A 20,230-nucleotide genomic window follows, 5' to 3' on the forward strand; every position below is an offset into this window, starting at 1 on the left:
ACACAATGTGTATGCAGGGATCCTATCTATATTCGCAAAATAATGTAACCGTGTATCTCTTTTCAAGTATCGTGTGCAAAGAATACGACAAAAAGGCCTTAAAACATTTTGGACGTACCATGTAATAATCTTATTCATTAATTTTGTTACTTAAAAGTAATTAACATCACTATTTATCCTTATTTCTTTAGCATGCCGTATTCGGGGAACCTCATACTACAATTATGACCGTATTAGGGTAATGCTAATGTTCGTGTACACATAAATGCTGTTTGTTTGATGGATTCTCAACCATGCACCCGTTAACTAAGCAACAATCAACATTTTCTCGCGACATCTGGTTTATTATTATGTTATAAGATAAGATGGAGTTACTTGCAAGTAGGATATTTTGTTATGCTAAATGTTATATTATAGTATGTTAGTAATATGTTATAGCCAAGCAATAAAGTAATACATATATTATGACATAAAAATAGAGTGAATACACTTTTTTATACAAAGATAATAAATTTTCTTCCTACTAATCACAAAACAAGTTTATCATTATAGTCTATACTTTATACTTTATATTAGTATTAAATAACTTCTTTTACGTTACTGATTCAACATTAATTACAATTCCTAAAATAAGTTGATTTAGTTTTATCCCAATTTGTCACACAAATAAAAGATATCACCTCCCATTTAATATAACCATTTCCAACATTTAAAATACAAGTGATAATATTGTCATCAATTAAAATATTATAATAAATTATTAGAGTTGAAATACACAAGAGGCCACTTGGTGAAGATGCATAGGAGGTGGGTTGGGTGTGGTGAAGTATAAAGAGACTCCCTTGTTCTTCCTCATTTCAGGTCTTCCTCACACATCTTCTCTCTCTCTCTTTCTCTACATAATATTATTAGCATTGGAGCTTGAATTCAATCAAACTCCATTGTTATCGAACCGACATTTAGCCGTTGATACCGCTTTCGGGTGCTCTTGCTAGTTAACATGGGTGGGGATGCTCTTAGTCTCGAAGGGATCAAAAATGAAACCGTCGATCTGGTAAAGTTACAATACTCCTAATACTCCCAAAACTCTTATTCTTATATTAACACGTTAAGATCTCTACCAAGTCAGCTAGCGAACATTGCAAACATTTTCTTTTGTGATCATTTCTTTTTTCATGAACTATAATTTTGATTTAGGTTTATGAACATTATGAATATTATTAATAAAGTTAATATTATGAACATTTTTGAGTACTCAGATCTCATGTGACAACTTTTCTTCACAAACAATCAAGCTGTTTTTGCCGGTTACAGATCGATTTGAATATTGTATTAATTTAATACTACTAAATGACAAACTGGCTGTCTCCTGTGAATATTTTTATAAACACTTTTAACTTCTTTTAGTAATAGTTATAATATTCCATCATGTTCATGAAAATCACATCTCGTAATTTTGTTTTTGCTAGAAACATTTTAGTTCCGTACGTCTTGATTGGTGCAAATTATTATAATATATATTTTTTATGTGGATTTGATTTTACGTTTAGTCCGTTATTATCTCCTTAATTTGTGATTTTAGATGTAACATTTTGGGTGTGTTTGGCATGAAACTTTTAGGAGCTTTTAGGAGTTACAAGCTTCAAGCTTTTAAGAAAAAGCTCATACTCAATTAAAAGTTCTGTTTGGTTCAATGAGCTTGAAACTTTTAGGCCAGAAGAAAAAGCTTAAAGCTTCTACTAGTAGCGTTTAGAAAGAGCTACAAGCTTTTAGTATGATAATTTACTTAAATAACCTTCCAAAATAAATACATTTAACATTATTGATTTTAGTTATGCCCATTTTAGTAATTTTATACGTTTTATTAAAAGCTCCAGCTACTCTGCCAAACATCTAAATATATCTAAAGAGCTATAGCTTCCAGCTACCAGCTACAGCTTCCAGCCAACAGCTTCCAGCTAGTTTTGTCAAACATACGCTTTGTATTCTTATCTTGAAAATTGAGATTAGTATTTTTTGGGGATTAACATTTTATTTAATTAGTTTTTATCCATTAATTATTAGTTGACCATTTATGGTATCGATATAACGTAAAAATGTACATCCTCTGCTGCTTAAAGTACAACTACAAATAAGATTCTTACTTGGAAAGCAATTGATTTATTTTAGGTATCAATCACAATATATTTAGGTTTTACAATTTTTCTAGTATTAAAATTATTCAATGCATCTTCAAGATTATACATTAATGTTTTTAGTATTCATTGAACATCATAGGGTAATGTTTTGAATAACATTTAATGCAAATAAATTTTGATATATATCATTTACAAAATATCTTTAGATATTGTTTAGTAATTATCTTATTACCAATTTACTCCTTGTACTAAACAAAAGTACAAAAGTGACCCTTAAACTTTTTTTTTACCTTACACTTTTGTAATTATAAGAACCTTTTACAAAATATTTGGATATTTTAATACATAATTAAATCAAAACATTAAAGTACGTTTTTGTACGTTAATCTTGTTTATCATCTATTAAATTACATGTAAACCAAATTTACCAAAAAACAATATAATAAAAAAATAAAACTTGTCTTTTATCTCTGCTTTTGTTAGTAGCTCTGACTAATGGAGTTTGACGCATATTTTTGGATTTATTTGTTTTTGATGACCTGTTTTGTAAATAAATAACTACTTATGGAAGTAATAATATACTCCACTTTAAAAAATAAATTAAAAATATAAGGTAGCGTTTGTTATGCAGTAATGACAGACGGAATGGAATGATTCATTACGTGGGAATGAAATAAGAGGTGTTTGGTTGCACAATGGAATAGAATCATCCATTACACATGGAATCTCATTCCATCAAAACCATTCATTCCCACCCATTTTTTTATTCCATTCATCATTCAACCTACTTTCTCAACAACACCATCATTTAACAACAACCACCGCCACCACCACCACCACTACCATAGCCACCACCGCCATCGTCACCACCACCACCCCAGTCGCCACCACCTGACCGTCACCGTCGCCATCACCACCTCCACCACCTTACCACCAAAGCTACCACCGCCACCATCGTCGCCACCTGACCATAACCGCCACCACCACCGTCATCACCACCCTACCACCGCTATCACTACCAATGCTACCATCGCTTGACCACCACCACCATTTTCATCTCCAAAGCTACCATCGCTGTCGCTATTTCAGGTTTTTTTTTGTAAATATTTATATATATTGGAATAGGAATATTTTTATTATTTCTATTTCATTTCTAAAAATTTTTTCGGATATCAAACAACATAAAGTAATTAATCATTTCATTCTCATATGTTAACCAAACAAGACAAAGGAATTGTAATGATCTCATTCCATTCCTCATCTCATTCAATTCCTCTTTCATTCTATTCCTTTCAATCAAACATACCATACCTATTAAAACATATAAAACTATTAACTTGGTTTAGCTTAAAACATGAGATAAAATTTATGAAAAAAACTTTAACGTTTAAAAAAATATCATTTCATGTAATAATAATAATATTTAATTTGTACTTAGACATGGAATTCTGTCAAGTAATTGTTTTTTTTGCATATATATAATAAATCTTTTTGGATTTTTCTCTTGTTGGGCAACGTGCCGTTGTTGGTTGGTTTATAATTTTAAACAAATATAATTAATAAATATAAAATGGATGTAATTTCTGTCTAGATTAGCACCTTCTTCGTTTGTGGGCCCGGCCCATTTACGTTAGTGGCAAAGTCAACTTGTAACGCATGTTCAAGTGTTTCAATTATTATTATTATTATTATTATTATTATTATTATTATATTTAGTAAAAAATCTTTAGTCATACATTGGGACCGTTATCATGAAAATAGTTTTGTACCACTTGTAATAAGTTATTCATTAGTTAATTATCATGTTCATACTTTTGTTTAACATAATTTCTTACGTTTAAAGCTGCGGAGCTTACTTAGTCGTGTAAAAAAACTTCATATAACGAATAGTAATGATAAGATCCAACATATATGAAAACATTTTTTATTTAAATAACTTAGTTTCACTAATCCAAAAAGGCTAACGGTGTAACTTGTTAATTGTTTGCATTATATTTCGATGTGTTATAAATTATAATCTAATGTAGCTTATTAATGATTTGAATATCAATACAGGAAAAAGTACCAATTGAAGAGGTGTTTGAGCAGTTGAAATGCAACCGTGAAGGTTTGAGCTCAGATGAAGGAGCTCAAAGGCTTGAAATATTTGGACCCAACAAATTGGAAGAAAAAAAGGTGTTCAATTATTATTATTTTTATAACTAAAAGTGTTTTTTTTATTACCAAATGGTTAAAACTTAAAACTTACTAATACATTTTTTTTGTTAATAATAGGAAAGCAAATTCCTCAAGTTTCTTGGGTTTATGTGGAACCCTCTGTCATGGGTCATGGAGGCTGCAGCCATCATGGCCATTGCGCTTGCTAACGGTGGTGGGAAGCCGCCGGATTGGCAAGATTTTGTCGGTATCGTTTGCCTGCTTGTTATCAACTCCACCATCAGTTTCATTGAAGAAAACAATGCTGGAAATGCTGCTGCTGCACTTATGGCTGGTCTTGCACCGAAAACCAAGGTTCGTTACCATTTTCTTAACCAAGGTAAAAGGGTATTTTGGTCATTTGACCTAAAGTTAACGATAAAACATTGTAAAAAGGTTATTTTGGCCATTTGACCTAAAGTTAACGATAAAACAAGGTAAAAAGGTTATTTTGGTCATTTAACATAAAGGTAACGATAAAACGAGGTAACAGGGTTATTTTGGTCATTTGTCCTAAAGTTAACAATAAAACAAGGTAAAATGATTATTTTGGTCAGTTGAACTAAAGTTAACGATAAAACAAGGTAAAAAGGTTATTTTGGTCTTTTAACAAAAAGTTAACGATAGAACAAGGTAAAAAGGTTATTTTGGTCATTTGACCTAAAGATAATGATAAAACAAGGTAAAAAGGTTGTTTTCGTCATCTTACCTAAAGTTAATAGTAAAACATGGTAAAGGGTACTTTGGACATTTACCTAAATTTAATGGTAAAACAATGTAAAAGGGTATTTTGGTCATTTCACCTAAAGTTAACGGACAAGTCAACGAAAGTTAAACTTCGACCACTCTAATAATAATATTAATCTCATAATCTTTCTTCAGGTTCTAAGAGATGGAAGATGGAGTGAACAAGAAGCTGCTATACTAGTTCCAGGAGATATCATAAGCATCAAACTCGGCGACATTGTACCAGCTGACGCGCGTCTACTAGAAGGCGACCCGTTAAAGATTGACCAATCTGCCCTTACAGGAGAATCACTCCCAGTCACCAAGAACCCATACGACGAAGTGTTCTCAGGTTCAACATGCAAACAAGGTGAACTAGAAGCAGTAGTCATCGCAACCGGGGTCCACACGTTCTTCGGCAAGGCTGCACATCTTGTCGACAGCACGAACCAAGTCGGACACTTCCAGAAGGTTCTAACAGCCATAGGAAACTTCTGCATATGTTCCATTGCAGTTGGAATGGTAGTTGAGATCATTGTCATGTATCCGATCCAACACCGAGAGTATAGGAAAGGGATTGACAATCTTTTGGTCTTGCTTATTGGTGGGATTCCCATTGCTATGCCTACGGTTCTTTCGGTTACAATGGCTATTGGTTCACATAGGCTTTCACAACAAGGTGCTATTACTAAAAGAATGACTGCTATCGAAGAAATGGCGGGAATGGATGTTTTGTGCAGTGATAAGACAGGGACTTTGACGTTGAACAAGCTTACGGTTGATAAGAATTTGATTGAGGTGTTTGGTAAAGGTTTGGATAAGGAACAAGTTTTGCTTTATGCTGCTAGAGCTTCTAGGATGGAAAACCAAGATGCTATTGATGCTGCTATTGTTGGTACCCTTGCTGATCCCAAAGAGGTATATTATTATTATTAATAATAATATTGTTATTGTTAATGTTGTTTTGGATGTTATTGACCGGTATGTTTCTGTAGGCGCGAGCTGGAATCCGAGAGGTCCATTTCTTCCCGTTCAACCCGGTGGACAAGAGGACTGCATTGACTTACATTGACAATAGTGGCAACTGGTTTAGAGCTAGCAAAGGTGCACCAGAACAGGTAATGCAGTTGTTATTTGACTATTAAACTATTTGTTAAGTGACAATAAACTAAAGTAAAAGGGTATTTTGGTCATTTTACATAAAGTTAACATTAAATCAAAGTAAAAGGGTATTTTGGTCGTTTTATCTGAACTTAACACTAAAGTACAGTAAAAGGGCATTTTGGTCATTTTTATTAAAGTTAACGGATGTTAGCCTTAGAACTCAAGCTTGGTTAACTTAATAAGTTTATTAACTATTTATTAAGTGACAATAACCAAAGTAAAAGGGTATTTTGGTAATTTTACTTAAAGTTAACATTAAATCAAAGTAAAAGGGTATTTTGGTCGTTTTACATGAACATAACACTAAACTACAGTAAAAGGGCATTTTGGTCATTGTTCCTAAAGTTGACAGAAGTTAGCCTTAGAACCTAAACTTGGTTAACTTAATATATTTGTTAAATGAAGGTAAAAAAAGAGTAAAAACAAAGCACTCATTGTTCTTGAATGTTGAAACAGATTTTGACTCTTTGTGGATGCAAAGAAGACTTGAAGAAGAAAGTTCATGCCATGATTGACAAATTTGCCGAACGTGGGCTGCGATCGTTGGGTGTTGCAAGACAGGTTTACATTAATCATTAAGCTAGTTTAATCTAGTACAAGTAACATGCTTTGTTAGTTTGTTAACTAGATAATGTTAAACTTGCAGGAAGTACCACAAAAGTCAAAAGACAGCCCGGGCGGTCCATGGGAGTTTGTTGGATTGTTGTCTCTCTTTGATCCCCCGAGGCACGACAGTGCTGAGACCATCCGCAGAGCCCTCAATCTTGGTGTTAATGTTAAGATGATTACTGGTAAGTATAATGCATACATGTATATATTGATATTAATTTGATTAATACTGATATGATATTGTGTATCATATAGGTGATCAACTTGCTATTGCTAAGGAAACTGGTAGACGGCTCGGTATGGGAACAAACATGTACCCGTCTTCTTCACTACTCGGTGGACACAAGGACGAGTCAATAGCTGGACTCCCGATCGATGAGTTGATCGAGAAAGCTGACGGGTTTGCCGGGGTTTTCCCTGGTGAGTATATATATTCAACTAAACAACTACTTTTGCATTTGTTAATATTTTTTTATTATAATTTAAGACTAAAGTTGGACATGTATTTTTTTAACCATACAGAACACAAGTATGAAATTGTGAAGAAGTTACAAGAGAGAAAACACATTTGTGGTATGACTGGTGACGGTGTGAACGATGCACCCGCGTTAAAGAAGGCTGATATCGGTATCGCAGTTGCTGATGCTACCGATGCTGCACGAAGTGCATCTGATATCGTGCTTACTGAACCCGGTCTTAGTGTTATCATCAGTGCTGTGTTGACTAGTCGCGCTATTTTCCAAAGAATGAAGAATTACACGGTTCGTATACAACATTTTAAACATTATTTAATATTTAATAATTAATAAAAAAATAAACTCTTTTAAGTTACTAAAGTGTTTTTGTTTTACAGATTTATGCGGTTTCTATCACCATTCGTATCGTGTTTGGGTTCATGTTCATTGCTTTGATCTGGAAGTTTGACTTCTCACCATTCATGGTCCTTATTATTGCAATCCTTAATGATGGTACCATCATGACAATCTCAAAGGATAGAGTGAAACCGTCTCCGTTACCCGACAGCTGGAAGCTAAAAGAGATCTTTGCTACTGGAGTTGTTCTTGGTGGTTACTTAGCTTTAATGACAGTTATCTTCTTCTGGATCATGAAAGATACCGACTTCTTCACGGTAATAATAAAACTTTAAAACATAAATACATAAATCAATAAATCTTACAAGTTACAATGTTGCTCATATTTTGTTTTTGGCATATGTAGGATAAATTTGATGTTAAGTCTTTGAGAACTAGCGAGCCCGAGATGATGGCTGCTTTATATTTACAAGTCAGTATTGTGAGCCAAGCTTTAATCTTTGTCACTCGCTCACGAAGCTGGTCGTTTGTGGAGCGACCCGGGTTCTTACTCATGGGTGCTTTCCTAGCTGCACAACTGGTAAATGTTTTTTTTTCCTTTTTTTTTCCCCAGTTTTTAACATGTTACACTTGTTAATATTTCAGGTAGCAACTTTAATAGCTGTATACGCAAACTGGGGATTCGCGAGAATCAAGGGAGTCGGGTGGAAATGGGCCGGTATTATCTGGCTTTACAGTATCGTGTTTTATTTCCCTCTTGATCTCATGAAGTTTGCCATTCGATACATCCTTAGCGGGAAGGCATGGCTCAACATGATCGACAACAGGGTACGTATAAATGTGTATATATATTCAAATAACAAATGTTGTATAAGTTTAAAAACTTATAACTTAAAAATAATTTGTCATGTGTTTGTTTGTTGTATAGACTGCTTTCACCACTAAGAAGGATTATGGAAGAGAAGAAAGAGAGGCCCAATGGGCCCATGCTCAACGGACCTTGCATGGGCTTCAAGCACCTGACACCTCAAACCTCTTTAACGAAAAGAGTAGCTACCGAGAACTGTCTGAAATCGCTGAACAAGCCAAAAGACGTGCTGAAGTTGCAAGGTACTTGTTTTAAAACGAATACCAAATTTTCACATTTTAAGATTATGTTAAATAAAGTTAATAACGTTTAATAAACACGTTATGTTTTATAGGCTACGAGAGGTGCTTACACTCAAAGGTCATGTTGAGTCGGTGGTGAAACTGAAGGGGCTCGATATTGACACCATTCAACAACATTATACAGTATAAGGAACTTTTGATAAGGGAAACTAGTCGGTTTTTTTACCTTTTAACTTATTATAAAATGAAGGTCAAGTGAAAGACCGTGTTGGGAGAAGTGTTGTGTGCTGCGAGGCAGCCACGAGTCGTTAAAGTTGGTGTTTTGTTGTGAATTTAATTCCCCTTGTATGGGGTTCGTGTTTGGTCGCTTCTTGTTAGCAGTGAAGCAAAAAGTTGTGAACATTTTCTCTTATGACATAGTTTCCTTTGTTTGTATGAATGCATCAATGTAATGAACAAATCAATGATAATGTGCATGTAATCTACAAGTTAAGTTTTACTGGAAACTCTTGTGAGCCTACGACTCATACGGCCTTTTCGTGTGTGGCCATTCTTGCCACAAGGACACAGTTGTCCGTCTTTAAGACATAGGTGTTGATGTTTTGGTGATGTGACTAGCCCCCTGTCAAAGACCTTTTCAGTTTCTTTGTTAACTTTCTCCAATGCATTAATAGCATATAATCATTTGGTTTGACAACTTTTATATTTTATTTACTAGGTTAATGATCTCTATATCCCATAAACGGAAATTAGTACTAAATTCTTCATGTAATATATGATCATATAAATTTTAAATTATTTTGGAAAAATAACAAAAATATGTAATGTTTTAATGCAGTTTTACTCCATTTTTAGATTTTGATGCAGTATTATAATGTATTTTATTTATTTTATCAACAATTTTTTCTTTATTATAATATATTAATTAAAATTTCAGTCAATATTTTTAATTTGTATAATACGACTGGACATGTTTGTGGGTGTTTTCAACCATAACCAAGTTGTATCTAGTGTTTGTTTTCTTCTTCTTTTTTCTTTTGGTAAATTAAAATATTACTATTTAGTGATTAAAAACTAACAAGCTTATATTACGTTATATTACATACAAATAAATAAATTAATCTTCTTTGTTTATATATTAAATGCCCCACATACACAAAGTTATCGTCTACTCTAAAAATGAAACGACTTTGCATCGTATGACAGAAAAAACCAACCATACATACGATATGGCAAGCAGAGTATGACGTGTTAAACTGACACATGATACGTTACCTAATGTTTATATGAGACATTTAAGTGGTGCTCGTTAAAATCATATTGGTCGGTATGATGCATTGATATGTTAGCAAAGTCATGTAAAAGAAAAATTGGGGTGAGAAAAATATGTTTATTGTTATGATTCAATGAATTATTTTGGATAGTCTTACAAGTAAAAGGCATGTGGATGCACACATATTTCAAACCAACTATACGTACATGTCTGCATTGTAGTATTATAAATATGCATGTGTGTAAGGAGTAAAAGATCATCCCCTGCAATAAAAATTTCTTTACTCTCTTTCTAATTATTTTCTATATTAATGTTAATCTTGTTATGATTTAGTGGAAGTATTATAACACGTTATCAGCACGAGCCGCTTATATCCTAACCAAGAAAGGTAATAGACACAAAGGTATCTACATAAGCATCATAAACACTTCTTTAATTATGTACATTAGATATATATCTATGCATATACATATACTAACTAATATACTGAGTAATAGCAATAATGTGTATAAATATTGTTATTAAAATTTGATAACTATTTTAACTTTTATTTATATATGCACACTAATATCTCATTTAGAAGTTAGATTTATTTACACTAACAATTCTATTTTTATTATTGTGCATACTAATTATATATTTTATAAAATAAACTGTATTTAATATCTTATTTATTATCTTACTTTAAAATAATTAATATACACACACACATACAAACGGTATTGTTACCGTTATAAAACGGTAATATAACCATTGTAAAAAGGTTATAAATTTTCACTATAAATAACCAATCATTAACCCCATTTCATTTACAACAAACATTCTTCTTATTAAATTTATCCAAGATAAAGTTCTCAAAATGATTCACCCAGTTTTACTGTTGGTCACTATAATGCTTATACTACTTCTCATTCTAATTTTTAATCTCCCATCTGAAGATTTCGGCATTTTCTTTTTCTTTTATATGTTTATAGCTCTACCAATGTATTGTATCTCATTGTTGATTGATATATATGGATTCTAATATTTATCTTATTATTTGCTCTATTATGTTTAGCAACAAAATGTCAAATATAGCAAAACTCGAATTCCCTGCACTCAACATTTCTGGAGAAAATTATATGTCTTGGACAGCAAATGACAAAAGACATTTAAAATCTATGGATGTGTTAGACACAATCCAAGAATACAATGATTGCTCTGACCAGGATAAAGCAAGAGCTGATGTTTTCATCCATAAACATATTGATGAATTATTACAGCATGAGTATTTTAATTATGATAACCCATATATGATATGGGAAGATTTGAAAAGCAGATTCGGTCATCTAAAGAAAGTTTTACTTCCTACTTCTAGAGATGAGTGGAACAGTCTTAGGTTCCAAGATTTTAAGAGGGTAAATGATTACACCTCTGCTTTATACTGAATTTGTTCAAAGCTAGAATTTTGTGGGTATCCCGTAACAGAGGAAGAAAAGTTAGAGAAAACTTTCTCCACGTTTCATGCATCAAATATAAACTTGCAAACACATTATCGTTTGCAGAATTTTAGGAGATACTCTGATCTAAATGCATTACTCCTTGTAGCAGAGAAAAATAATGAATTATTGATGAAAATTCATCAATCTCGTCCCACGGGTTCATTAGCAATACCAGAAGCACATGTTGCTCACAAAAGTTCTCATAAAAATTCTGATCATAAATGGGAACAAAGTCGAGGACGAGGCCGTGGACGTGGACGTGGTCATTTTGACAAAAGGCATTTTAATGATCGTAAGCATCCATTCAAATGGAACAATAACTCTTACGGTCGTGGCCGTGGCCGTGGTCGTGGTCGTAACCAGAGAGCCAATAATTATCATGTCCCACACAATACCAATTCCAACCACCAAAATAATTGGAATGAAGCTGGTAGGTCCGAAAACAATGGCACTTCATGTTTTAGATGTGGAAGTACAAACCACTGGGCAAAGGCTTGTCGCACAGCTCCACATATGTGTGAACTGTACCAAGCCTCTCTAAAAGGAAAAGAGAAAGAAGTGAACCATGTTGATAACTTTAATAATATCAATGCTGAGCTGAGTGTTGAAGACTTTGGGGTAGAACTTTGAAACAAAGTTGCTTGACTACTATAATTAGATGCAGTTATTAAGTGTGTTCTCATTATCTTTAATTATGTAGTTCCTCTTTCATGTGCTACTTGTGTTTCAATTAAATAAAGTTCTTATTAAAATATCATATGTCTTTGTTATACACTTATTTTTTTCTTAATATTTTTCAAGATTTAAAATGAAAATCACCGGAGCACAAGATCAAACAAATGAAGAAGATATATGTATAGCGGATAGTGGAGCCACGCATACTATACCTAGATCTAAAAAATATTTTTATAAACTGAAACCAACAAAAGGGATCATCAATACAATATCAGGTCCTACAAAATTGATAGAAGGAGTGGGAAAAGCTAATTTAGCATTACCAAATGGTACAAAGCTTAAAATAGAAAATGCTTTATTTTCCCCAAAATCAACAAGAAACTTGTTGAGTTTCAGAAACATATATCATAATGGATATGATACTCAGTCAAGGACTTTTAGTAATGAAAAATATTTGCATATCATAAGCAAAGATCAAATATTGGAAAAATTGTCAATGCTCCATTCTGGTTTGCATTATACATATATAAATGTGCCTCAAGCACATATGGCAGTCAAAGAAAATTGTTGCGATTCTGGTATCATAAACTTATGGCATGACAGATTAGGCAATCCAGGATCCACAATGATGAAAAGGATAATTGAAAATACACATGGGCATCCACTGAAAGGTCAAAAGATCCACAAAATAGATAAAATGCCTCAATGTACATCTTGTTCTCTTGGAAAATTAATTACAAGGCCTTCGCCATTAAAAGTCGATAAAGAAACACCAATGTTTCTTGAAAGAATTCAAGGTGACATATGTGGACCAATTCATCCACCATGTGGATCATTTAGATACTTCATGGTCTTAATAGACGCATCCAGCAGATGACTAATATCTCTTTATTATCGACTCGTAATGTTGCTTTTGCAAAATTTCTTGCTCAAATTATCAAATTACGTGCACATTTTCTGGATTATACCATTAAAAGAGTAAGGCTTGATAATGAGGGAGAATTTACATCACATGCTTTTGATGATTATTGCATGTCTGTGGGGATTGTTGTAGAACACCCTGTTGCTCATGTACACACACAAAATGGCTTAGCCGAGTCGTTGATCAAACGCCTACAGCTAATAGCTAGACCATTAATAATGAGGACAAAACTCCCTGTTTCTATTTGGGGTCATGCAATTATGCATGCTGGATCATTAATCCGCGTGAGACCAAGTGCAAATCATAAATACTCTCCCACACAACTTGTTTCTGGAAATGAGCCAAATATCTCTCACCTTAGAATTTTTGGTTGTGCTGTGTATGTTCCTATTGCACCACCACAACGCACAAAAATGGGTCCCCAAAGAAGGTTGGGAATATATGTTGGATATGAAACATCTTCCATCATAAGATACCTTGAACCTTTAACAGGTGATGTATTTACAGCACGTTTTGCTGATTGTCATTTTAACGAGACAATGTTCCCGACATTAGGGGGAGAAATGAAAAAGCAAGAAAGATATATATCATGGTGTGTGCCATCATTGTTACACCTAGACCCAAGATCAAAACAAAGTGAGACAGATGTTCAAAAAATAATACATCTACAAGAAATTTCAAATCAGTTACCTGATGCATTTACTGATATAAACAGGGTCACTAAATCTCATATACCAGCTGCTAATACTCCAGCTCGAGTTGAGATTCCAAGCAAGCAAAACCATAATAATGCACCTCATGAATCTCAAAAACGTTTAAAACGTGGAAGGCCAATCGGTTCAAAGGATAAAAATCCTCGAAAAAGAAAGGGTTCTGAGAAGGATACTGACCCTAAGGAAGGAATGATTGACAAAACCTTCCCTCAGGAAAGAATAAATGATACAACATTTCCTCAGGAAGAAATAAATGATTCCAATAAAGAATTGTCAATAAACTATGGTAAATCACATATAATGTGGGATCGAGATGAAATGGAAAATATTGATGATATATTTTCTTATTCTGTGGCAAGCGATATCATGGAAGAAAATGATGACCCTGAACCAAAATCTGTAGATGATTGTAAAAATCGACAAGATTGGATCAAATGGAAAGATGCTATGCAAGCTGAATTAAATTCACTAAACAATCGAAAGGTTTTTGGACCTATTGTCATTACACCAAAGTCAATGAAACCTGTAGGATATAAATGGGTTTTTGTGAGAAAACGAAATGAGAAAAATGAAGTTACAAGATATAAAGCAAGACTTGTAGCTCAAGGTTTTTCTCAGAGGCCAGGAATTGACTATGAAGAAACGTATTCTCCTGTCATGGATGCTATTACGTTTAGATATTTAATCAGCTTAGCAGTCTCTAAAAATTTAGAGATGCGCCTTATGGATGTTGTCACAGCTTACTTGTATGGATCACTAGATAGTGACATCTATATGAAAATTCCCGAAGGATTTAAACTCCCCGATGCAATAAGCTCAAAGATCCTTGTATTCCATCAAATTACAAAGATCCTTGTATGGAATGAAACAATCTGGAAGGATGTGGTACAATCGTTTGAGTGATTATTTGATAAGCAAAGGATACACAAATAATCTTATTTGTCCATGTGTCTTCATCAAGAAGACAACATCAGGATATGTGATCATAGCTGTGTATGTTGACGATCTAAATTTAATTGGGACACAAAAAGAAATTAATGAAGCAATTGCTCTTTTAAAGAAAGAATTCGAAATGAAAGATCTTGGAAAAACCAAATATTGTCTTGGTTTACAAATTGAGCATATGCATAACGGGATACTTGTGCATCAGTCAACTTATACTGAGAAACTCTTAAAACGTTTCAATATGGACAAAGCAAATCCTTTAAGCACACCGATGGTTGTTAGATCACTCAATGTTGACAATGATCCATTTCGTCCTTGCGAAGATAATGAAGAGATTCTTGGTCCCGAAGTACCATACCTCAGTGCAATTGGAGCACTTATGTATCTTACTAACTGTACAAGACCTGACATTTCTTTTGCAGTTAATTTTTTGGCAAGATTCAGTTCATCCCCTACTAAAAGACATTGGAATGGCATTAAACATATTTTTCGGTATTTAAAAGGAACTGTTGATTTAGGTTTATTTTATCCTAACGATTTAAAAGAAGTGTTAGTTGGTTATGCAGATGCAGGTTATTTATCTGATCCCCATAAAGCAAAATCTCAAACTGGATATGTATTTAAGAATGGAGGAACTGCGATTTCATGGCGTTCTCAGAAACAAACACTCATTGCAACATCTTCAAATTATGCTGAAGTCATTGCATTGCATGAAGCTTCAAGAGAATGTGTATGGTTAAGATCTATGTCACGACACATATTGATTTCTTGTGGACTAGAGAAAGATCGAATTCCAACTCCTATCTATGAAGATAATGCAGCTTGTGTCTCGCAAATGAAGGAAGGATATATCAAAAGTGACAGAACAAAGCATATACCACCAAGATACTTTGAGTATACTCGAGACCTTATTAAAGACAATCAGGTTGAAATGAGATATGTCCAGTCCAGCAACAACTCAGCTGATCTTTTCACAAAATCACTTCCCACAGCAACATTCAGGAAACATGTTCATGATATTGGCATGCGCCATGTACGAACAATGTAACGACCTGCAATTTGAGGGGGAGCTATATACTGCACTCTTTTTCCCTTAGCTAAAGTTTTTTCCCATTGGGTTTTCCATTAGCAAGGTTTTTAATGAGGCAGTACTTTAAAACCCCGAAGTTTGAAAAGTGTCATCCAAGGGGGAGTGTTACGATTCAATGAATTATTTTGGATAGTCTTACAAGTAAAAGGCATGTGGATGCACACATATTTCAAACCAACTATACGTACATGTCTGCATTGTAGTATTATAAATATGCATGTGTGTAAGGAGTAAAAGATCATCCCCTGCAATAAAAATTTCTTTACTCTCTTTCTAATTATTTTCTATATTAATGTTAATCTTGTTATGATTTAGTGGAAGTATTATAACATTTATTAATTATAAGTAGCTACTAGAAGGAATTTTATTTGAGGTGATGCTAAATCTGAAGTAGCCACTACAATATTTCCACGTGGCACCAACACAATCATAAGTTAAACTAGCCTAACAAATATCAACTGTTAAAACACAATTGAACTCATAAGGCTGAGGGGTGTGGGGGGCTTTAATGGGGGCTCCAACCAATAATATTATGACGTGCGGCAGAGAGAGAAACTGGATAAGGGGAGTGTTGGAGCCCCTGGCCCTGGTGTGGAGGGGCTCCAGCAGGGGCTCCAGCGAATTTTTTTTATTTTTTTATAAATATATTCAAACAACGTATTATTAAAAAAACTCATAAATTATTAAAAAAAACACACATTAATAAAAAAAACACATTAATATCTAAAAATAAAATAAAAATTAAAGTACTAAAAAAAACATTATTCTTATTCTTCGGCTTGGTCTTCTTCGATCAACCTCTTTCGGATACGTTCCTTTTGCTTTTCCATTAGCATTTGATCGACCGGATTTAGGTTACTGAAGTCTCTAGTAAGAAAGTCCAAATCTCTCATTCGACTTTTTTCCTTTTTGTCATAAGAGACCACCTCCATGGTTTTGTTGAATTTATTGAGGGATTCAACAAGATTGGCGATGTTTACGGCTTCCCCCTCAGCCGGTTTTTTCCCCTTGGCGTCCCTTCCCAATGGCCGCCTCCTCGGTGGTGAAGACGTTTCCTCCTCCGCAACGTTTAGGTCGAATCCAACGCGGCAATCCGACCCGATTGAAGTGCTATACGCTCCAGACGAACTAGTTTTAGTCCGTTTCGGCCCTACTTCCGCATCAACGTCCGGCGCCACCAGCTCAACCCAGTTTGAACACCTTTTCAACCTCTCCCACAACTTTAAATCGTCCCACATCTTCACCATCCCATACCTCCGCAAACACTCCTGCTTCCACTCTTCGACCGTGAAATTGTAAACCGCCAAATCATCACTGCCACTTGGTCTCATACGACCGCTGTTCCTGTTGAAAAGATTAGTAAACAAGCCGACAAATTTTCTGATTTCGGACCACCGACCCGAAATCATATCGGCGTTCCGCTCTGTACTCCCAACGAGCATGTAGAACGTCTCCCTAACCTTTGTCCAAAAAATCTTGCTCTTTTGGTAGTCGGCTGCAAAATGAATAAATAAATTAGATTTCCATTTAACTTTTTTATTAAAAATCATTTTTAAAAACTTTAAAACAATTACCGCAACGCCGATCCTCAGAAATGACTATCCAAGCCCGACACAAGGCTTCCTTCTCATCCGATGACCACGGAGTGGCTTTCCGTTTCGTCCTCGGAGTCGAAGCCGGTCCCGAACCGTCCGTTGCAACTTGTTTTTTCCGGTGGATGCGTCTTTTTGGTCCCGTAGCTTCACTGTGTGATTCTTGTGTCTCCGTGTTGGTGCATAATGTCAGTAGTTCATAGTCTAGTGTCTGTAATCGAGTCTGTAATGATTAATTATGTTTTATATGTCTTAAGCGAAGTTACTAACAAGTTCGCTGTTTAGGCGAACTTGTTAGTCAAGCGAAGTTATGGACAACTTCGCCTGAACATGCCAGGCGAAGTTGTCGTGTATTTATATAGGTTACGGCTTAGCTTAGAAAAGGAGTTCGTGTGATCATTATCGAAGTTACGAGAGCTGTAACGTGAGGACGAGAGTTCGTGTCTGTAATAGTGATATTGTATCACGTGTTTTGGTTATAATATAACGTGTTTGTTTATCGTATCGTGTTTGATCTATTCGTGTCTTCTACGCTCGTAACGACCTACGCAGGGATTCCGCACCTACGTAGATCGAGATATCTCGTGTTGATCCATCCAGGGAACCTACAATTGGTATCAGAGCAATTGCTCGATTGTGTGGTTCGGGATATTCACGCGGGTGTAGAAGTCGTCCCGTTTCGACTATTCGCGGGACGTGTTTTTTGTGTTTTTGTGTCATTCTTACCTCCTACCATCGTATTCAACCCTTTACACCGTCAAAAACCTCGAAAAACCCAGAAATCAGATCTGCAGAAACTTCGTGTTCATCAGGCGAAGTTGCCGTCACTGTTCGTAGGGTTTCAGCGAAGATATAAGGTTAAGCGAAGTTATCCACAACTTCGCCTACCTTCTCAAGTTCGCCTAACTCAAGCGAAGTTCTCTTCAACTCCGCCTACCTCCTAAGTTCGCTTACCTCAAGCGAAGTTAAGAATCAGCGAAGTTCTTCAGCGAAGTTAAGACTTAAGCGAAGTTATCCGTAACTTCGCCTACAGTACTTTTCAAAAAAAAAAAAATATTTTTTTCGGGTTTCTTAGTTTTTGAGAAAGATGTCGTCAATTAACATCTCAGAGTTAGTTAAGATGGAAGTAGAAGCAGGGTCAGCTACAAAGGCCCCAAAGTTGCTTAAAGGAACTGACTTCATTGCTTGGAAGGATCGGTTCGAACAATATGTCAAGTACCATGATGCGAAAATGTGGGTATGCATCCAGGATGGTTATATTCCACCAACTATGGAGTACGAAGGTCGTGATCAGATCAAAAAGTACAGCAAAATGGAAGAAGAAGAGAAAAAGATGTATGAGGCCGAGAGCAAGGCTCATGCTGCTATCACTATGGCTCTTCCACAAGAGATCCTTCATACTTTTAGAAAGTACAAGACAGCAAGAGAGCTTTGGGAAGCTCTTGAGAACCGGTTTGAAGGAGATGTGGGAATCCGTGCTTCGAAGATCAAATTGCTCAAAACTCAATTCTCGGTCTTCAAGTATCTGAAAAACGAATCACTTGATGATATCATCACCAGATATTATCATCTGATGACTGAACTCAGCAACTATTCAATTGCATACAAAGAAGATGAGATTGTTGAGAAGCTTCTTGATGCTCTCCCACCAAAATGGGAGATGTATACTGTGTTGATGAGAGAAGATAAAGACTTTGCTGACTATGACCTTGAGACAGCAGTTAACAAGCTCCGAACCTTTGAGCTTAACATGGTTAGAAAGGAGACACCTACGGATCAGGTTCAAGTTCCAGGTATGTATGGTGCTAAAGTCAACTCTAGTTCAGGTTCGAAGACTGAATCAGCTGCCTACTACTCGAAGGGAGAGTCGGGCGCCAACTCATCACATGAGGGGCATGTGTCAGTCAACACGAATGGTGATGTTTGCTTTGTAGCAGGTGGATCTAGTGCATCTAAACCGCAAGCAAGCAAGAGTAGTTGCTCTCCAAGTATTCCTAGCAACAACTACTCTAAGATGCCTATGAGTGTCAAATCTGCTGAAGAGCAGTTTGCTCTCTATGCTTCTTTTATTGCTTCCTATGAGAACTACATTCAGGGGAAGATTGTTGATCCAGCTATGTTGGATGAAGGCTATGACCAGATTGATGCTGATGATATGGAAGAAAGGATCTACAATGGCAGATGGCTATGATCGTGAGAAGAGTGAAACGGTTTATGAAAAAGACCGGAAGAAAGTTTGTCGGTGGAAGGCCAGGGTTTGACAAGACGAAGGTAAGATGCTACAACTGTCAGCAAAACAGACACTTTGCTAAGGAGTGCAGAAATGAGCGTGTAGAACGTGGTCAAGGCAAGTCTACACAGCATAATGGGGGTAGTAAAGATTATAGTGCTATGATTTCCAGAGAAGATGGTGAATACAACTGGAACGTGCATTCTGAAGAAACTTTCGAACAGGCCAATTTGGCGAAGGTTGAAACTGAAGGAAATGAGAAGGTTACCGGAGAAGAAAAAGCTCTCATGGCAGATGTTAAAGACCAGCTCTCCGAGGTATGTTCTAAACCTACTTGTTCTAAATGTGAAAACTTGTCTGAGCAATTAGCAACTATAACTGATCAGTATGTTGGTTTGGATGCTGAGTTTAAAACTTTAAAAGAAGATCATCACTTTACTAAAGCAAGAGAAAATAGCTATAAAGTTAAAATAAAAGCTTGTGAAAAGGATATTAAAAGTCTAAAAGCAAAACTTGCTGAAAAAATACAAGTGATTGATCTAAGCTATGAAGTT

At 35.1% G+C, this 20,230-nt stretch overlaps 1 protein-coding gene across 2 annotated transcripts; it reads left to right on the forward strand.

The window, feature by feature from the left end:
• Nucleotides 1-770: 770 nt before the first annotated feature.
• LOC143544416 (plasma membrane ATPase 4-like) lies at nucleotides 771-9,194 on the forward strand. 2 transcript variants are annotated; one of them, XM_077036533.1, is made up of 14 exons: nucleotides 779-1,054; nucleotides 4,194-4,313; nucleotides 4,413-4,649; nucleotides 5,217-5,978; nucleotides 6,056-6,178; nucleotides 6,681-6,785; nucleotides 6,871-7,015; nucleotides 7,089-7,253; nucleotides 7,356-7,594; nucleotides 7,687-7,962; nucleotides 8,052-8,225; nucleotides 8,291-8,473; nucleotides 8,574-8,755; nucleotides 8,848-9,194. In XM_077036533.1, exons 1-14 carry the CDS (start codon nucleotides 1,001-1,003, stop codon nucleotides 8,942-8,944), a joined length of 2,862 nt encoding a protein of 953 aa, XP_076892648.1. In that variant the 5' UTR covers nucleotides 779-1,000; the 3' UTR covers nucleotides 8,945-9,194. The 2 variants fall into 2 exon arrangements, with proteins under 2 accessions (XP_076892647.1, XP_076892648.1); XM_077036532.1 differs by having other exon boundaries at nucleotides 771-1,054; nucleotides 7,089-7,594.
• The last annotated feature ends 11,036 nt before the right edge of the window (nucleotides 9,195-20,230 follow it).

Source organism: Bidens hawaiensis, unplaced genomic scaffold (genome assembly GCF_021521415.1).
Source record: "Bidens hawaiensis isolate Kalapana, Puna unplaced genomic scaffold, B.hawaiensis_p1.1 tig00013566_1, whole genome shotgun sequence".
Classification (NCBI taxonomy): domain Eukaryota; kingdom Viridiplantae; phylum Streptophyta; class Magnoliopsida; order Asterales; family Asteraceae; genus Bidens; species Bidens hawaiensis.

Excerpts from the sequence above, each read along its gene's own strand:
- LOC143544416 (XM_077036532.1), top strand. The coding sequence starts at position 1,001 with ATGGGTGGGGATGCTCTTAGTCTCGAAGGGATCAAAAATGAAACCGTC. Across the intron at positions 4,650-5,216 it reads GTCTTGCACCGAAAACCAAG|GTTCTAAGAGATGGAAGATG; the intron begins GTTCGTTACCAT and ends ATCTTTCTTCAG. Across the intron at positions 7,595-7,686 it reads AAAGAATGAAGAATTACACG|ATTTATGCGGTTTCTATCAC; the intron begins GTTCGTATACAA and ends TTTGTTTTACAG.